Genomic DNA, 19,582 nt, shown 5'->3' with positions numbered 1-19,582 from the left:
TCATTTCCTGGTTGTCTTAGGCCCGATATCATCATAGACAACATCATGTATTTTCGCTTCATGTACAACCAAGGAGGCAAATTGTAAATTACTAGCAGAATTGGCCATGAACTGTGTTGAGTGCTTAAGGTGTCATATGGATTCATTCCATCACTGGCTAGTCCAAGTCTAAGATTTCTTGGCTCTTTCCCAAAATTCGGATACAAACCATCAATCTTCTTCCACTGCAAGCAATCAGCCGGATGACGGACCATTCCATCAAAAATCCTTCCATTTGCATGCCATGTAAGGTCTTTTGCATCGTCCTCGTTAGCAAAAAAATGCTTAAACCTTGGAATGATTGAAAGATACCATAAAACCTTCGTTGGAGGGCCCTTCTTTGAGTTTTCATCAGAACTGCTTTCCTCTTCATCCATCACTTTGTACCATAAAGTCCCACAGATAGGGCATTTGGACATTTCTTGGAATTCATACCTGTACAGTATGCAATCATTGGGACAAACATGAATCTTCTGATACTCCATACCCATGGGACACAATATCTTTTTCGCCTTATAGTAATTTTTAGGCAGCGTGTTGTCCTCTGGAAGCAGATTGTGCACTACCTCAAGCAGTGAGGTAAAACTTTTGTCACTCCACCCATACCTGGCCTTCACATTAACCAGACTTAACACTACAGATAACAGGGTTAAAGAATTCTTGCACCCTGTATACATAGGCTTCTTTGAATCACTCTGCAATCCTTCATACATAGGGGCGTGTGCTTGTTGAAAAGACTCTTGTCCAAGGTCACGAATCATGTCCTCCAAGCGATCTCCCATTTCTACATCAAAGGGTTCATCTTGGGACCCACTCTGCATGTCTGTCACTTCACCATGCCATATCCACGTCGTGTAATTCTTCTTAACAATAGATGTTCCCTTATGTCGTCCAGTAGTTGTCGTCTTCCGTTCAAACAGTTGATGCAAGGACAATAATATTTTCCTTCTTCATTCGGTTGACCTCTTTCTGAAGCAAGTTGCAAGAACTGCTCGACGCCATCCTCATATTCTGGGCTCATGCGACTTTGATTCATCCAACTTTGATCCATCTAAGCAATTCCATGCATGAAAATCTCACTTTTATATTTATAGGTGTGGCCCTATCCCATTTAGGAAGACTATCTTTTATGTTAGCTTCATATGTCAGGGTTAGCATTATTTTGAAAATTTTGACTAAATTTCGGCAGCATTTCGCATTGGTCTCCAAGTACACGACATGACATCGGTGAAAGTAATTTCCCGACAATCAAGTATGCACTCAGAGAACAACTTTCATGCATTGTACTGAAATTTCATCAAATTAATCAAAATAATAATAACCTTAACGAATGAATCTAACATAAAAATACCAGTCTCCCCAAACTACCCAAATGGACAATTCAAGACTAAATACAATGACTAATGCAAACATTCCGCAAGAATCATTGCATTCAGTCTCAAACGGGAATCTAAGGTCCACTCAGCATGAACAACAGTTGTTTATATAGAAAATTGCATTGATGACGTACAAGAACATACAAAATCTAAATTATGATTACAGACAATTTTGACTTTGAAGAAATAAGGCATGTTTGCATTTATATATATAGAAGAGATATTGGGAGAGAGGAACATCTTCTCATTTATAACAAAATTAGGGCATATGAGCATTGTGAGGTAACATATATTCACTTACAGTAGGTTTCTATCACAAACCAACAATGGCAGTAACATATATTAACTTATATATGACTTACTGAGTCAAATCCTTGAAGAGTAGCCAATGCAGTTGAATTTTCTGCTCCAAGAAAACTCTGTAAAAACCAGTCAACAGTTATTAGCATAAATGCTAGATAGAGTTGGTGAAAGTAATTAAGTAGAGTACTGTGTTATGAGCAGGTATATTAAGAAACAATAGCTCACCTGGATGGAAAAGGCTAATAAGCAAAAAAATGAAGGTAGTAGCTATATATAGTATCTAAAAACAAGGTAGTGCAATAATTAGGGGGAATGGAAAGGAAAAGTGGGAGAGGTTTGATGGGTTTGTGTTTGGTTGCGGCTTTGGAAATGGAAATTGAAATGGTGGAGTGAGGAGTTGAAGTTGAGAATATATATAAAAAAGGGTAGTGAGTGATGTGAAGGTGGCCAGTGGACCAGAAAATGGTAATACCTAGGTAGTTGAAATGAAAAGTAGAGAAGGCTTTATATATGGATGGTAAGAAAGAAGTACTGAAGGGTGAAGTAGAGACCATTGTCACTATATGTGTGTGTCTCCATCTGTTGGACTCAACCATTATAATCACCATCATTGCAAGACAAGCAGTTCTTGTTTCTGGTCTCGGGTTATTGGCTTCAGTTTTTTTCTTAAAACCAGCACTACTGTAGCTAAGTTTTGGTCTATAGCGCTCTTTTTTCTTCAATCTAAACCATGAATTACTCACTCTATACCAAAGTGTTTTGTTGTAAGTACCAAACTTTAATGGATGAAAAAAAGAAAAAAGTACAACCAAAACCAAACTAAAATGGAGGAGGAGTGACCTTAGAGCCAAAGGCACTGGTGCATTAAGGTCAGACAAATATACAAGAAAATAAAATGAAAAATGGAACTACAGTCACTAAACTTTAAACTAATCATCACATAGCAACTCCAAATAAGTTCAAACTTCGAAGTACTCAATTTTCCTCTCTTTTCATCCCTAAGAGATACCTGATCCCAAAATTATCTATCCTTAATGTTAACTCATGTACAATTGTAAATCCTAAATCTCCATACCTTAAACTCATAGGTAAGGGAGGGATAGTTATGGCAAAGTGACAAAGGAAGATATTTCCTATGAATTTAGTAGGTTTTCTGTAAAATTTCTCAAAAGCAGCTTTCACACAAAGAGGACAAACATCAAACATTTATTTAACATGAATACTCTATGACACCCCTTCCATAGTTCTTACTTGTCAAATTTAATATGAAATTGAAATCAACCATGAAATTTCCCAAACATAAAGTTTTGTGGCACACTGGCACTTAATATTCACAAATGTATTATAATTTAGCATTGGAACAAGTTTATACATTGATAATTTTATTAGCAGAAACAAGATGCAGCTTGGCATACAAGTCAATTAGATGAAAACAATAATACACCAGAGGAAGAATAAAAGAGGCGACACATGAGGTTAAATGGAGTGATTTTAATGATGAATAAAGAGACATGAAGATAATGACAACAACTACTTTACTTAAATGGAGGCGACACATGCGCTCTTTTTTTGTTTTATTTACTTTCAGGTTGTAGCTGCTGACTCATTGGATGAAGAATTATTGATCAAATAACTCGTCATAATTGAATTCAAATGAAGACAGGCTCCATGATTTATTCATTATTGAATGTACCTAGATTTAGAATACAAACCTTAGCTAATTGCTGGGGTGAAACCTTCCACAGTTTCAGTACAACTTACGGAAACAATTCTAGCGTCAGGCTGCTTGGTTCTAGAATTAATGGTCTGCAGGGAGGACAGAGAAAGAAGTGGACAAGACCTAAAACTACAAATATACATGGCAAGGGGAGCACCAAATCAAAAAGTATCAACCATTAGATTGAGTGAAAACATTTTAGCAAATCCTACTGTAAATGTAAATAAAACACAGCTAGATCAATCCCAACAAATTCAGTATTGTGACATACAAGAGATTGTTGAGAATAAAGACTTGTCATGCTATACTGTTATTGTTTTTCATAACGAGACCACAGGGTTTAGCAGAGAGAATGACAAAATCATTGAAATTGCACTTGGAGATGTTCAGGGTGGCAAGAACACCACTTTTCAGACTCTTCTATCTCACCAACAATCTCAACTAGCCCCTTTTTCGCTAATTGTTAGAATACAAATGTAACTAAATGATTAACAACTTCTCTAATAACTAATTATTGGGCCAGTTTGGGATCTCTCAGTTGTGGCCCATCCCATTTGCTTCTAATATAGACCTATTATCTTTTACAATATAAATAGATAATTAGACACAAATTTATTAGTGTACTTACCTACGTGTGATTCCTGCAGCACCAAGAGCCATGGAAAAATGCAAAAGTCACAACTAGCAAGTTGCTATTGATACAGAAAGATGGATTATTATTACCTTTAAACAGATCATACAAGAGTCTAGAGTCAAGTGCAGGGCACAAGCTGGGGCTTCTCTTGCTTGAATATGTATAATCCTACATATTGGATCCTAGTATCCTAGACTTTTTAGTAGGCAATATATGTTTGTTGTAGACATTTAAGGATTCTTAGGCTTGTTTCCCCTCACTTCTCTTCAATCATTGTCACTATGGACTTCATAAGACTGAAGCTACGTTACTATGTAAATTTTGTAACTTAAATTAATATTGATGAGCTTTTGACTTTCAAGTCATGCATGAAAAAGAAAATAACACCGTAATTTGTTTTGTTTGGAACAGAATTTTGTGTTCCTCACATTTAAGGTATTTAATGTAGCCAATCACATAGCTTGTTTGGAGCAATGATATTTGAACATCCCTAAATATTAAACCCCTTATCAACAAGCCTATTTTTTTTTCTATTTCTCTCTAATATTTAAGGGTCAGCCTATAGTGAAGAGTTGAGATAATTTGTATGAGGTCTTGGATTTAAACCTCGTTGTCACCATTGTAGGGAAAAAAAACACTAACTTGTAAATTGAAGGTCTTACTCAATTGGTTAAATATGATGTGTAAGTCTTTAAATCTCTTGATACGAAATGACTTTTTTAATATGAACAAACTTATATCATTTTCATAGTAGTAGAAGCATCAATACAAGTTGGAACTAAATAATAAAAATGGGGAGTAGCCTTAGATGTAGCAGCCCTTGCTAAGGAGTGAACAACCACAATTACTTGTCTCCTAATAAGCTTAATTCTAATGTTTGAAAATAAAGTGATGGAAATATGATAGTATTATAATTTATAACTACACTATCACAACTTGATGTTGTTTTGCCACTATTAGAAAATACACTTTCAGTTATGAAAAAATCAGTTTCTAAAAAAAATTAAGGTTAGGAGTTGTGGATTTAAGGCTGTGGTGGCCACGACTAGGTAGTTTTGGTGTAGTGGTGCTTGAGAGTGTAAGTGGACTTAAGGCTGTGGATTTTAGGCAACTTGAGGTGCTATTGGTAAAGAAGGTTCATCAATTTGAGGTGACAAAAAGCCCACTTGAGGCATTAGTAGATATGGGACTAAATGGAGAGTACAATTTGAAGGAGTTAATGACATTGGTAAGCTTAGGAGCTGAACATGGGAGAGAACATGGAGAGTAGGGAAGATTGGAGAGAAACAAATGCTTGGTCTTTCAACAATAATTGACAACAACAATATGCAGCAACAAACCATTTTGGAAACAACAAAAACATAGCATGCAGAATAACTAATCAAGGCAGAATGAAGAAGGCACAATAAGCAAGCAAAAACACACCATAAACACTCTGAAGTAAGGATGTGGTGGCACTAACCTTCTAGAAGCAGTTAATCTCCGGTAGCAATTTGTTTTCAAATTTGTTTCTTTCCTCCAAGGCACTACCTGCCAAAAGCTGTTAAGAAGTTCATTATGTGTCAATAAAGAGGATTCTTGAGAGTTAACATTAGGAAAAAGTAGAAAAGGGAAGGGATTTATAAATGAGAGAAAGGAGGGGATGATAGAGTCCAGTTCAAACAAATCACAAAACCTGAAAATTATGTTTGGTTGTGTTTGTTCTCTCTATTATTTTTCACTCTATTTCTTTCATTTCCATTTTTTGTCTTGTACAAATGAAAAACTTGTTAAATATGATAGTTTAATTTTCTAAGTGGGGTTGATTTAAAGAATATGATAATTATCTGTATAACTATAGCAATGGTATTTTCACACCTGGGCTTTAAGGCAATTTCTGATAGTGCTGAGATCACTGATGGCTTTAATAAATACCTATTACAAATGAAACAACTAGTAAATATTTTTTCTAAAAATGTCACTCAATGAAAATGGTGTTATTAGAAGTAAAATCAATGAAAAAAAGGCACTTCTGCACAAAGCTTTCAAGCAGAAAATTGTATTCCAATATCAATAATCATTTTGAGAGTTTAGTAGTTGTTTCACCCAATAGATAATAAAGATTGATAATTAGCCATCTTGACATGTGATCAGGTGTCTGAGAGGATAACTTATTGTGGCCATGAGCTAAATGAAAATGGTGTTATCAGACAGTGCACGTAACCGCTAATGATAAGTCCTTCGAATCATTGGCGCCGCTAACGAAACCGACGAGTTATCATCAGCGACGAGTGTGACGAAAGTCGATACCTCCAGCATCTGTTGCGGTAACTCCGCAACCATACTCCAATTAGCCACAATCTATTTAAAAAAAAAACCTTACTCAGCAAGTGGCGCTATCAGTTCTCAACCAAAGTTGCGCCTGTGCTTCTACTAATTGGAGGTGGTGGCATGCTTTCAAATTCAAAAGGAAGAAGAAGAAGCAGAGAAGTTTCCATGGCACATTCAGTTTGTGGAAAAAATGTACAACTTTTTTCAGAACTCTTACTATATTTTTGAATTTTGTCTCCCAAGTCCAAAGTCTTGAAAACCTTGTTTATATACACTTTTTCACGAGTACTTGTAAAATATTAGATGAGATAACTTCTATAAAAAGTTAAGTGTCTAAGTTAATTTTAGTTTATAAGAGAAACTCATTTCATTTTACTTTCTTATTTTGTTCTTCTATAAAAAAAATTAGTTTATTCACAGAAAAGAACATAAATTTCTTAGATACTATTAGAAGGTGCAGGGTTGCTTAAGTTTACTTGACTTGAGTGGTGCTGAATGCTGATGCGTGGGTGCTTTGTTCTCTTAAAGCCGTATGAATTCACAGTGGGAGCTCCACCGGGAAAGGAAAGGAAGCTTCAATTTGTTGACAACCCAAATGGTTTATTCTCTGCTCAAGCAGCACCAAAACCTCCAGCTGCTGTGTATACAATACTGGAAGGAATGCATGATTCAAATTAGGGGTGTGAAAAAATCAGTTTCTAAAAAAAATTAAAACCAAACCTAATCAGTTTTTAATCTAAATATAAGAATGAACTCATTTTAGGAATTCAACTGGTTGTCAAACTACTTTTTTTAATTTAAAAAAACTGATTTTCATAATGATTTTTTAATTAATAATGAAAATGACATTTTCAGCTCCAAATCAATGGTTTTCAACAAAGAAATAAGAGAGAGTAGTGATCAACAGAGACATGAGAGCATACCAATCTAGGTCTGTGTGCTGAAAGTGATGTACACAAATTGCATGTGCTCTTTTTGTAGTATGGGCAGCAATAACTTCCTCCAGCTTACCAACATGTATTCTGTCTATTAAGGTTTCTAACAATTTTTATCCTTACATAATAAATATCCTTTTTTAACCAATAATATAAATAATGACAATGTTATTTATTACAACTAGCTAATTATAATGACACATGACACATCAAATAATATAATCTAATCCTATTAATTCCTAATTGCATGCATTTACTTATCACTGTTAATGAACGAAATACAAAGGAATTCACCTCAAGCTCTAATAAGAATGAAATGAAAGGTTACATGGATTAAAAGAGAAGTTTCCCATGAAAACAAATAAGGAAGGAAGCACAGTGGAAACAATGGGAAAGAAGAGACTACTTAGGTGTTCATCCACAGAAACAACATGGCCTAAGCTATGCTGGGATTCAAATTCCAGTTGATGGACAAGCTATCATGTAATGCCACAAAATCAGTCACACAGTTACACTCACATGATGAGAGTTTTTCACTTGAAATTGTGGTGCTAATGGGCGGCTACAATAGTAAAATTTTAATAAATACTCATAGCATATTTCCTAATGGTAGGTCCCTTAATTATTAAGTCAAGTTCAAATTTTATGGTAGGTCCCTTACTCATAGCTTATATATATAATCCATGCACAATCTTTCAAGCTTACAGACATTTTGATCGATAATATCGGTAACTGATTGATACATTTCCTAGGTTGTTCCTCCTGAGGCATCCTACCTTCATGTTCATGGATAAAGATGCTAATTCAAAAATCCAACTCCCTCCTGGATTTAGATTCCACCCTTCTGATGAGGAGCTAATTGTTCACTATCTGAGAAACAAAGTGACATCATCACCCTTTCCTACTTCATTCATAGCAGAAATAGATCTTTACAACTATAATCCATGGGAGCTCCCAAGTCTATGTTAGCAATTGCACTGTTTTAGTTTGTGTTTCATTCTTTTCTTGAAGTATTTACTCAGTGGGATAAGGCTTTTGTTGTTATTGTTGTTGCTATTGTCTTGAAGTAGTAATTACTAAAGGAATGATAGCTTTTCATTTTGAACAGGCAAAGCTTTGTTTAGGGAGGATGAGTGGTATTTCTTTACTCCTAGAGACAGGAAGTATCCCAATGGAGTGAGGCCTAATAGAGCAGCTGCTTCTGGTTATTGGAAGGCTATTGGGACTGACAAACCCATTTTCACTTCCTGTGGGATAAAGAGCATTGTTGTCAAGAAGGCACTCGTGTTCTACAAGGGTCGTCCACCAAAGGGATCGAAAACCGATTGGATCATGCATGAGTATAGATTGCATGATTCCACAATCTCCAATTCCAAGCAAGGAGGGTCCATGAGAGTAGGCCAATTTCATGAGTTCAATTTTTCAATTTGGTGGTTTTTAATGACCAATAGTGTAAATTATTGAGGAAATTCTCAATTGCATTTCATTGATACTGTATAGTACACTTATAGAGTCTATGTACAACTGATTGACAAAAGATCCAATCTATCTTAATCTAAACTAAGTTGTAACTAATAGACAAGATCTTCATTTAAATTACAGGATCAAATAATAGATAAGATACTAGTACATAAGATTAAGATTACAGCATCATGTTGATCCATTAGAGTGATAGTATGTAAGTTTTATCTGCACAATCCATACTTGCTTCAGTAAGAAAGCCAACAATCACACCTCCAAGCATTTGTATACACAATTAGTATGACAAACCAAATTCACAAGGCATATCAGTCGAATAATAGAACATAAAATTTTCATATTTTACTAAAATTAAAAATGCTATAAATATTGATGTTAGGTCTTTACAACACATACACAAGGTTTATCTTCTCATAGTGAACCAAAATGTAATAAATATTGATAAAAACAACTACACCCAAATTATGAATACTGCCAGAGACTTACAAAGAATGTATTATATTGATAAAAAGAACTATTTCCAACAACCTTACAACAAAGAGTCGCGAAGCATACCTTCGATGGAGAAAAACAAAGCGCGAACAAGAACCTTCGATGGAGAACAACAGAGTGCAAAGAACAACCTTAGATGGAGAACAACAATCGTCATTAGGTTGCAGAAACAAACATTTTAAAATAGGGAAGAAGAGATGGAGTACAACGCGAGCAGTTGCGAAGAAGAAGAAAACCACTTGCGACGAAGAAGAAGAACACTTGCACAGAAGAAGAGTAGTTGGGAAGAACAGTTGAGAAGACGAAGAAGCTTCGATGGAGAAGAATAAAGCGCGAGCAAAATAGGGCTCGCAATCTAATATTTTAAAATGTATGTACAACATCGGTTATCAATACAAAACCGATGTTAACTAAATGATGTTAACATTAACATCGGTTTTCTACAACAAACCGATGTTAACCTATCTTATGTTAACATCGGTTTTTCTAAAAATCGATGTTAACATACTGACTTTAACATCGGTTATTCAAAAACCGATGTTACCAGTTTCATGTTAACATCGGTTTTTAAACAACTGATGTTAACATAAGCTAATTAACATCGGTTTTCTAAAAAACCGATGTTAACAAATTCACATTAATTACAATTATGCCACCATGTTAACGTTAACATCGGTTTTGAGGAAAACCGATGTTAAACGTACGATGTTAAATGTGCTTTTTGTAGTATTGTAAAGTCACCACCGAAGAGGAGACTCTGAAATCAATGATGGCATCGCTGGAAGAAGAAATGGATGAAGAAGAAGAAGTTGAATCGTCACCGGTTCCACCGATGCAGAAGAAAGCACAACCGGTTCAACGATGTTGAGGGGATCGCAAATGTTTCGACTAGTGCAGAAGAAGAAAGCGGTTATCGGTGATGACGTGGAGACGGTGGAGGTGCAAAAGCCTGTGGAGAAGAGGAACATTCCAAATATTTTGAATCTCGAGGAAGGTGAGTTTCTGGAAGAGTGTAGGTGGTTCCTTCTCGGTAAGAAGGTTGAGGTTGCAGTTTCAACGGCTAGAAGAGTGAGTAGATTGGTGGATAATGAAATCGTTCATTTCAATTTTCCGTGTCGGAGTTACCCCAGTAAGTCTCAGTGGATTGTTCGAGCGTCAACCAAGTGTTATGGAGAGGTAATAACTAATGACTATTGTTATTTATTGTTGTTGAGATTTTTAGTGACTTGGTACTTTTGAAAATTAAATGATGTTTTTATGTTTGTAAGTGTGTGTGTATATATGTATGTATGTGTATGCATGTATATAATTAAATGATGTAGATGTCTAAGATAGTGTATTGAATGTCAGTATGTGATGAGGACATGACCAAGAGCAAGGGCAAGGATCCACTTGAAGGACTTGGAGGACCTATGACAAGGGCTAGAGCAAGGAAAGCCAAGGAAGCTCTTCAACAAGTGTTGTCCATACTATTTGAATACAAGCCCAAGTTTCAAGGAGAAAAGTCCAAGGTTGTGAGTTGTATCATGGCCCAAATGGAGGAGGACTAAATGACACCACTTTGTTTCAATTTTAGAGTGTTTAGTTTGTCTAAATAATGGCCCAATCCTTGTAAAGTTGGCTAACCAAAAATATGTTTTGGGTTAATCAACTAAAAGGGCTTTAGTTAGGTTTAGTTCAAGTTGTAATAAGGGCCCAATTGGCAACCTAGGCATCAGCCTTTTGGGAGACCAAATGGTGGTTGACTTGTTGGCTGTTGGGGGTGACTTTTGGTTGCCACAATTTCAGTTACACTCAGCCATTAAGTTTTTTTTTAATTCCCTAGGTTAATGGCATTAAGTTATTTTAATTCTAGGTTAGTGGGTCATTACTAAAATCTGCTGTAAAGCTTCTATATAAGCTGAACCATTTTATCAATAAACACAAGTTGAGTTTTATTCAGAAAATTAGAGTTTATCTCTTTTATCTTAGTGAGAGTGATTCTCCTAAATTCTTGAGTGATTCAAGAACACCCTGGTTGTATCAAAGGACTTTCACAACCTATGTGTGTTGCCCTCGCTGGAAAGAGTGATTCTTTCCTTCCTTTCATCTTCACCCTTGTTCTTTCAAACCACAATTCCAGAAAATCCATCTCTGCCCAGAATTATCTTGTGGCCATAACTCTCATTCTACACACTCAAATTAAGTGATTCTTGAGCCTAAATTGACTTTCAAAACGAGAGCTTTCACCTCGTTTTGGAATCACCTCATTTGGAGCCCCGTAGCTTCAGTTATTGCCATTTCTATATTTCTGTCCAGCCACCACTTAACCTACATTTTACCATTCCATTCATCCATTTTATGCCAAGAACCACCTTAGTAAGACCCACGAAATTAACCACCTTATTTTCCATCCTTTCCTTAATCAATTTCCGCATTTTCCATCAAGGTTTAATCCTAGACGATCCTAAGTCAGCTCTTGTGCCATGAGGGTTCATATCAGTATGTCATGAATATTGCCTGATTCTGTAAGCAATCTCTTCATGCAAAATGGCCTAATTATCCTATTGATGCTAACAGGCTAATCCAGATGAAGCTTCAGCGTTGCCTTTGATCAAGCGAAGAAAGGGTGGTGAGCCCATTGTAGAGCAAAATAATGATGAACAAGCTCTTTTAGAGTCAGCTTTGACTAAACTTGTTGGAGCTGCAAAAATCTACAACCTAAGGATAGAGAACTTAGTGTTTCAACTTCAATTTTTATCTTCAAACTTATCTCTAGTGTCTCTTGTTATCAATCCTTTTGCGTCTTATATGTCTTTAGGAGAAGGCTTACCAGATGTAGGCTTTATTTTGGATGTATTTAAGTTTTTTCCTATACCTATATTACCAAGGTGAAACTCCAAATCTGACTGGAGAACAATACCAATAGTACTTATGGTATGTGTCTAAGTTTTTTCCTATACCTATATTTCTTTGAAGGAGTGGCACTGATTACTTTTTTATTTTGCTTTTACAGGTAGAAACAACTTTGGAAGGAAATATAGAATTTAACAGTGCAAGGATAATTGCACTGTTAAACTCTTTCTATATCTTGGATAAAATGCAGTTACATTCCTAGGTAGAATTTATAATTCTTAGTGATATCTTGGATAGGGATACCCTTTTGGCCTGCCTATGTGAGAAAATCATATCTGAGTATTCTGCAAGAAATATTAACCTTGGAGAAAGGGAGCAATAATTGCCTTTATTTGAAGGTGATGCTTCAAATTTTGCTAGCAATGAGGTGATTGGCTCCAAAATTGATTCACATATCACAAGGGAGCCAGAAGAGGTAGCAAATGATCAGGTAGAACAACAACAATCAGTGTATAATGAAGTTACAAACTTGATAAATTACATCTTTGCAAAGCTCCCTGATATGTGGCCGGCTATAGAGTCAAGTCATACAAGTGAAGTGCTAAGGTCCTTGAGGAAATGAATTGTAGTACAACTTCATTAACATATGCGCCTTGGCATTTGCTGTTGCTTCTTCCAATATTTGTATTATGCGTATGTTAAATATAAGTAATCCCAAACATGTGTATAGACTTTGCCTACAATAACTCATTTTGGGCATATCGATGTATAATTCTGTGATGAGTTTATATTACATACAAAATATGGGGATACTAGTTAGTCAGCAGTGCCTTTCTTCAGTTTATAGGCATGAAATTTAAGATGTCCTGCAAGCTTATAATATTCTTTAATACGACATTTTTTTTTATTTTTTGATTGTTTAAATTTACCATGCATGCATCTATTAATGTCTTTTTGTTTATTTTAATCATTGCTTCCTTTCGGGTGCTGATGTCATTGATGCAAGTGTTTGAAGGAGCTAACCACTATGAAATTTGATTCTTTGGGATCCAGTGATGTTGATGCTTTGACATTTACTTCACTATATCTCCAGATAATAGAGCTTCTTGTAGATGTATGGGACGACTTGTTGCCTGCAAAAAGGTTGTATGCTCAGGGAATGGGAAAATTGGAATTCAAACTGGGAAAGCTTGATAGGAGGGTTAAAGAATTGATAAGTAGGTTTATAGGTTACTTTGTAGAGGAATTGAATGTCTTAGAGCTAATGTTATTGACTTATACCCTTAGGATATGTAAATAAGAAATCAGATGTATTTATTAATCATACATTCAAGAGGTTGAGTACTCTATATTTACGTGTTGAATCTATGCTTAAAGAAAGTTCAGCTTTGCCATCCAATTCCGTAGTTGAACTTGGGAAAGTATTCAGTAGCACTTCTATCAATGGAGCTTCCTGCAGAAAGGGATGGATACTGAGAGTGCAGAAAGAAATCTACATCCCTGCTGGTCAGCCTACACTATGCAATAGGTAAGTACTAATAAGTAAATGATTCAACAAACAGAATGGAGTTTTTCCCCCAATATCAGTATGCAACTTAACCTTACATGGTTTCTAGCAGAAGGACAATTTATGTGAACATCTTTACTGGAGAAGTGTCAAAAAAGCTTCCTAAGGCAATGCAGATGGCAAGAGGAGTGAGGTTTTTGAGGCCATCAATTTTCAAAAGACACATTTTTACCTGCTTACAATTATTTAATTATTTATTCATCTTAGGTTATAGATTCTAGCAAATGCAATGGGACTTGGAAAGATTGTTATGACAATTGCTTTGATACTCCGTACCGCAGGCAGGGGTAACTCGGAAAACCAAGATGTGGAGAATGGAGAATGGGTAAGTACTAATAAGTAAATGATTCAACAAACAGAATGGAGATTTTCTTCATATTTAGTTCTCTCACTTCTCTGCCTTTTAACCAAGATGGATATATATATATATATATATATATATATATATATATATATATATATATATATATGAACTCGTACGTGGTTTTTCAATTTAGTTGGAGTTTTAACTTGCCTTTACTATTTAATTTGTGCATACAATAGATTTGGCAATGCGATTATTTGAAAAACATCCAACTACTCTGGCCATCGCAAGAAATGAAGACCACCTTACAACATTGCATATAAAAAACCACGTACGAGTTGAAAATGGCTTTTTTTTGTGTGCTAAGCTAAAATTAGATATTATTTGACATCATTTCCATTTTTATTCTTATTTTAGAAATTTATATATATTTTTGTTTTATATAAAAAATTAAGAATTAGTGCTTAATTTTCAATATCCAGTATAATAATGGTATTAGATGTTTGTTGAGTTATTCTAATAACACAAATTAATTAATGTTTGCCAACACGAGTCACATGAGTAAAAATATCTTGCAATTTTTTTTTCATGTACGTATTAAAATATAGAATTTTATAAATAGAGATAATAAATGGTGCTTCATATATAAGATTAAAATTTTAATTTAACTTTTGTTTGTTTCATTTCATGTTTAACATTGGTTGGACCAATCAACTATATATACCTCTTGCTAGGCATGGAGGACAACAAGGAATCAGAAGCTGGTCCGCTATTTAAAATTTTAATTTAACTTTTGTTTGTTTCATTTCATGTTAACCAATTGGAACACAATAGGATAATGGACTTGATAACTCATCCTTCATCAATGCAGTTTGATGTAATAAAATCAGGAAATGTTGAGGCTATGAAGATGCTTATTGACAAGAATCGTGAATTAGCTAGTGACAATAAATAGTACTCCACCCACAATGAAATTTCCATCCTTCCCCATGAAAACGTTTCTTTCACCTATATCTTAGTACTTTATTAGATTAAGGATCTCGTTTATTCAGCAAAAGACTCACCTTTGGGCACCTCTTTGTGAAATGTGTTATTCTCTATTGGAGAATAGATTGCTCCAATTTTCAATGTTTGCTCCAATGTTTCAAAATTACCAGAAATCCTTTTTTAAAGTAAGGCAATTACTGTATTGCATAGATTAGTTTCTTGAACTTATAAAAGGCTTAGACAATTAATATAGATACAATTGATAATCATTTTATCTAGATAACTAAATAATAATATTCATAATAATTTGGAAACAAAACATCTCAATAGATAACGAGCAATGTGACTTTTATTATCTGACTTTTACCTACAATTAAAGTCTATAAGTACAAGTAAATGATTTGTATCTACAGTCTTTCAATGGTAGGCAAAGTTAGTGACTTTTACCTACAGTTTGAGATTGTAGGTACAAGTTAAAGTTTTTACCTACCGTTAGAGGTTGTAGATATATAAGTTAATGACTTTTACCTACGCACAGTGTGAATTGTAGGAATAACATATAGTGACAATCAAATGTAATTGTAGGTGAAAGTAAATTTATAGGTAAAACCTCTACTGACAAACTATAATCTGTCACTGTAAGCCCTCTCAAAGTTGGCGGCCAACATGTCTGTAGGACAAAGTCTTTATTACCTTTACCTACGCATTTTTAACATTTAGTGATGGTTTTTGTCCGTAGGCATAAGTCATTTTTCTTGTAGTGCGATATAGTCTACCTATAAAAATCAAGTTAATGTGAAAACTTTACTCTATTGACAAATCATCTTGTCACCCAGGCCCTAACTATGATATGGATCGGCCAAACATCAACTCTACATTTGACAAATTCCTCAGCTTCATTTGTTTATCACAATGGATACATACTAACAAATGAATAAGGAGTATACTTCAAGTCTTCCTTGCCTCAACCCTGTAAGGTCTTGACAGTTGCACCTATATTCAACTTAAGCAATGAATTCTAGAAACATTATGAATGGAAGACAATGTGGATGAATATTTATCAAAGATTTATGACAGATGCCCTACGGGTAGAGATCGCCTACAGCGTGTGTGCTACAATTTATTTGAGCTTGAAAGTGAGGATCATATCGCCGCAATGCAATCAACCTTTGTTGATTATCAAAGTTCAGGCCCAATCGAGTTATGTGCAAAGTTTCAAAGCAACAAATTTTGAAATTAAATGATTTATTGAAGCTTTGAATGCCTCATAACCTCCACGGTCGACACGTCCCCCACCATCAAAACTTTTTGAAAGGAAAAGAAAGAAGGTTTTATGAAACACCAAATCATACTTGTTGTTTTTGTGTCTCTTGTTTTTTTTTTTTTTTTGTTCATAATTAGTTGTTGTTGTACCTATGTTTCTTTTCTTGCATTGTTAATTATATTATTATTGTTGTTAAATTTTATTTTATATTATTGGTACTTAAATTACTTAACCGTAATCTTTTCACAAGAATAAGTGTTTTTATTAGGATTGGACATGAAATGTTCTAATGCTTCATACTAGTAGATTAATTAAATAACAAATTAATATAAAATCCAATCTCATCAACTTTTGAGAGCACAAACAAGCCTATACCTTCTTTTAAGAAAAGGACACAAACAACCAAGCCCTTACCATTTAGCTTTATGAAAGACATGACACACAACCAAAATCATTCTCTCTCCAATACACAACATAGGAGACAAAGCATGGAAAATGACCATCATAATTTGTCAACACATGCAGGAACCGAACCTATGATTTTTGCCTTAGTAGCACGACACTCTAACCAACTGAGCTAATAAGTCAATTATGTTATAAAATAATTAATGTCGTTATATATAACTAAATTTTTTTTAATGTATATTTAATGTACATATAAATTTAGATAATAAATTCTATGACAATTAATTTTGATCTAATAATTAAATTGTTTACATATATAAATTGTAAATAAAAATCATAAGTTCCATAAAAATTTATATATGTAAAAAATTATATTTTTTAATATGCATCTCTTCTTCTCCGGCGACGAAAAACTACTGAACTTCACCGTATATTCATAAACAACGCACATACACCATCGACGACAACAAATACTTACAAAAGGACGCTAACGAAAGCAAGTTACACTAAGGAATGTGATTTTACGGAAAAAAGGCACTGCAAAAATGAAAAAGCTAATCTGCTCTTTATAACCGAAAATACCCATAAGGATATTTTCGGTGTTTTTGAAAACTGCTGGGTGTACCTGCAAATATGCTGGTGCCCCAAGCAGTTCCCATGATACAAATATCTTTCAAAAACATAAGCGGATAAACATTAACCAAACAAATCAATAGTCCATCACCACAATCCATTGAGGCCCGTAATTGATGTTCAACTTCCGCCTTCAAACCATTGCACCGTGACAGCGACTGAAACTACCTAAGTCCTCCACGCTGAAACACCTAATAAACGAATCAAACAGATACAATATACAAAATCATTTCACAAACTCAACTCATATCAACAAAATCTTCACTCTCATACTTAATGTCACCTCTGGAAATGGCCATTACCTTAACGACAGTTGTCGATTCTCAGCTTCTACAAACATGTTTTGTGTGACTTTAATCTTGTACATGGAAGATCATCAGCGTCAACCAACGGTAAAACGAAATTAGTAACAATCACGACCAAAAACCTCAATTCCATCGGAAATCCACGCCGACTGAAACTTAATGAACATGCCTTTTTTTTAAAGGAAAACGATAATGCCAACCCCTTAATCGCCAACAAATATTCCTAAAAGAAATTCATTTCAAATAAACAAACTTCTTAAATAAAGGGCAAATGTGTCAACGCGGTTTTCTTTAAATTTGGAAATATTGAAAAGGGCAGGGGTAAAACAGTAACAGTATTAATCAATAATAAAGAGCATTAAACTTATGCAACAGGTTCCAAGTATGAACTTTAGCCGTCTAATATTATATTCATATATCTTAAGGTCAAAAAAATTTATCTATCAAACATAAAACTGTGAAATTTGTATTACACTGTTAATGTATGTTTATTAAATTTTAAAAATAATTTAAACTTTCATATAAATTAGTATTTTAACCAATATATTATATGGGTTAAATTTTTTTTATATTATTAGAACTGCAATAAAGATCCTTTATATGCAAAAGTAATAAAACATTAAAACTGCAGTAATAAGATCCTTTATATGCAACAGAAATGTGTTTTTTGTAATTTTATTTTTAACATGACTTTTGATTATTATTTGGTGTTAAAAAGGGTTAACAACAGAGTCTCTAACATACTCTATAGATACATGTGTCATATCCTAATTTCGTTTAGGGACTATCGTTTGTTGATCTTTTGATTCTTGTTAGTCGACTTACGGTGTTGAACGTCAGTTATAGTGCGAAACAGATAATCATTTAGTGTTTTGATCAAAAATGCAAAAAATACCAAAAAAAGGGCAAAAGGATCTTTTCCATTATTTTCCTGGACCCTAGCTCGCCCAGGCAAGCCTCTGGCTCGCTTGGGCCACCAAATAACTTCATGGTGAAGAAACCAACTCATCTGGGCGAGCTCATTGCTTCAGCACTAAGTTTCAGCTCGCCTGGGCGAGCTGCAACTGCCCCAAAGTGACCTTTTGCTTATAAATAGGCGTCCTAGGGGTTGTTTTAAGGGTTCCAAGGTCAGAAATTGAGGGAATTGAAAGAGGAGAGAAAGAAGAAGAAGAAAGAAGAGGAAACGAGGCCGAGGCACTACCGAATTGCGACCGTAAGCGACGTCTACATCGTTCTTCGTTCGTCATCTGGTTAGTGTTTGTCTTTAAGGATTTGAACATGATTCATGGACCCTTGGGGGTCCTCTTTATTGTTTTGTGCATCTTCATCTCCTTCTCCTATCACGGTAATCACTTTTCTTTTGTAAAGTAAGTTTTAACCGATCATTAGTGTCGCAAGTTATCTTTAAAAAAGGTTGAAGGTTAATAAGCAAAAACCAAGATAAAACCAACTCATAACTAATTTCCTTTTATCAAATATCACTTGAGATCGTTTCAAGGTCCAACGCCTTAACGATTCTCTCCTCTTTTCAAAAATCAAAAGATCGTTTTAAGGTCCAACGTCTTAAACGACTCTCTCCGCTTTTTAAAGTTTAAAACATCGTTTCAAGGTCCAACACCTTAAACGACTTTTGTTCGCAATTAAATTCAATCTTTCAAAAAACATAAAATCAATGTAACACACAAGCTTTCAGACTTTAAAGAACTACGTAGGTCTGAGTTCCTCATCGCACTTGAGGATACGTAGGAGCAAGGGCAACGCTCTTGTCGACCCCAAAAAGTATAAAAAAACATAAAAAGTGGAAAATAAATAAATATTGAAGTCATGATTTTACACACTCGATTAAAGGTTTTCATCCATTGTGACGGATGCGTGGGGTGCTAATACCTTCCCCACACGTCAACAACTCCCGAACCCTTATTCTCAAATTTCGCAGACCCCTTTTTGGTTTTTCTAACATTTTCCTCGAATAAACATTGGTGGCGACTCCACGTGTT

The 19,582-nt window shown here is 34.7% G+C and overlaps 1 protein-coding gene, 1 long non-coding RNA gene and 1 pseudogene across 2 annotated transcripts; 2 read left to right on the top strand and 1 right to left on the bottom strand.

Moving 5' to 3' along the window:
• Positions 1–3,371: 3,371 nt before the first annotated feature.
• On the top strand, positions 3,372–3,915 carry LOC102669659 (exonuclease DPD1, chloroplastic/mitochondrial-like; annotated as a pseudogene).
• Positions 3,916–6,880: 2,965 nt separating this feature from the next.
• On the top strand, positions 6,881–10,153 carry NAC160 (NAC transcription factor 160). The gene is made up of 4 exons (XM_003525716.2): positions 6,881–7,020; positions 8,067–8,272; positions 8,423–8,709; positions 10,013–10,153. Exons 1-4 carry the CDS (start codon positions 6,881–6,883, stop codon positions 10,151–10,153), a joined length of 774 nt encoding a protein of 257 aa, XP_003525764.2.
• A 7,040-nt stretch (positions 10,154–17,193) lies between these two features.
• LOC102659837 (uncharacterized) lies at positions 17,194–17,784 on the bottom strand. The gene is made up of 2 exons (XR_414309.4): positions 17,583–17,784; positions 17,194–17,471 (listed from the first exon to the last, which is right to left on the bottom strand). It is a non-coding gene; the product is annotated as an uncharacterized lncRNA (long non-coding RNA).
• Positions 17,785–19,582: the final 1,798 nt, after the last annotated feature.

This window comes from Glycine max, chromosome 5 (assembly GCF_000004515.6).
Source record: "Glycine max cultivar Williams 82 chromosome 5, Glycine_max_v4.0, whole genome shotgun sequence".
Taxonomy (NCBI): Eukaryota; Viridiplantae; Streptophyta; class Magnoliopsida; order Fabales; family Fabaceae; genus Glycine; species Glycine max.
The sequence above is the reverse complement of the archived record's forward strand: the minus strand, read 5'-3'. Positions and strand labels throughout refer to the sequence as shown.

Coding starts and splice junctions, on each gene's coding strand:
- NAC160 (XM_003525716.2), top strand. CDS start 6,881: ATGCGTGGGTGCTTTGTTCTCTTAAAGCCGTATGAATTCACAGTGGGA. Junction 7,021..8,066: donor CCAAAACCTCCAGCTGCTGT/GTATACAATACT, acceptor TACATTTCCTAG/GTTGTTCCTCCTGAGGCATC. Junction 8,710..10,012: donor AGCAAGGAGGGTCCATGAGA/GTAGGCCAATTT, acceptor TGCTTTTTGTAG/TATTGTAAAGTCACCACCGA.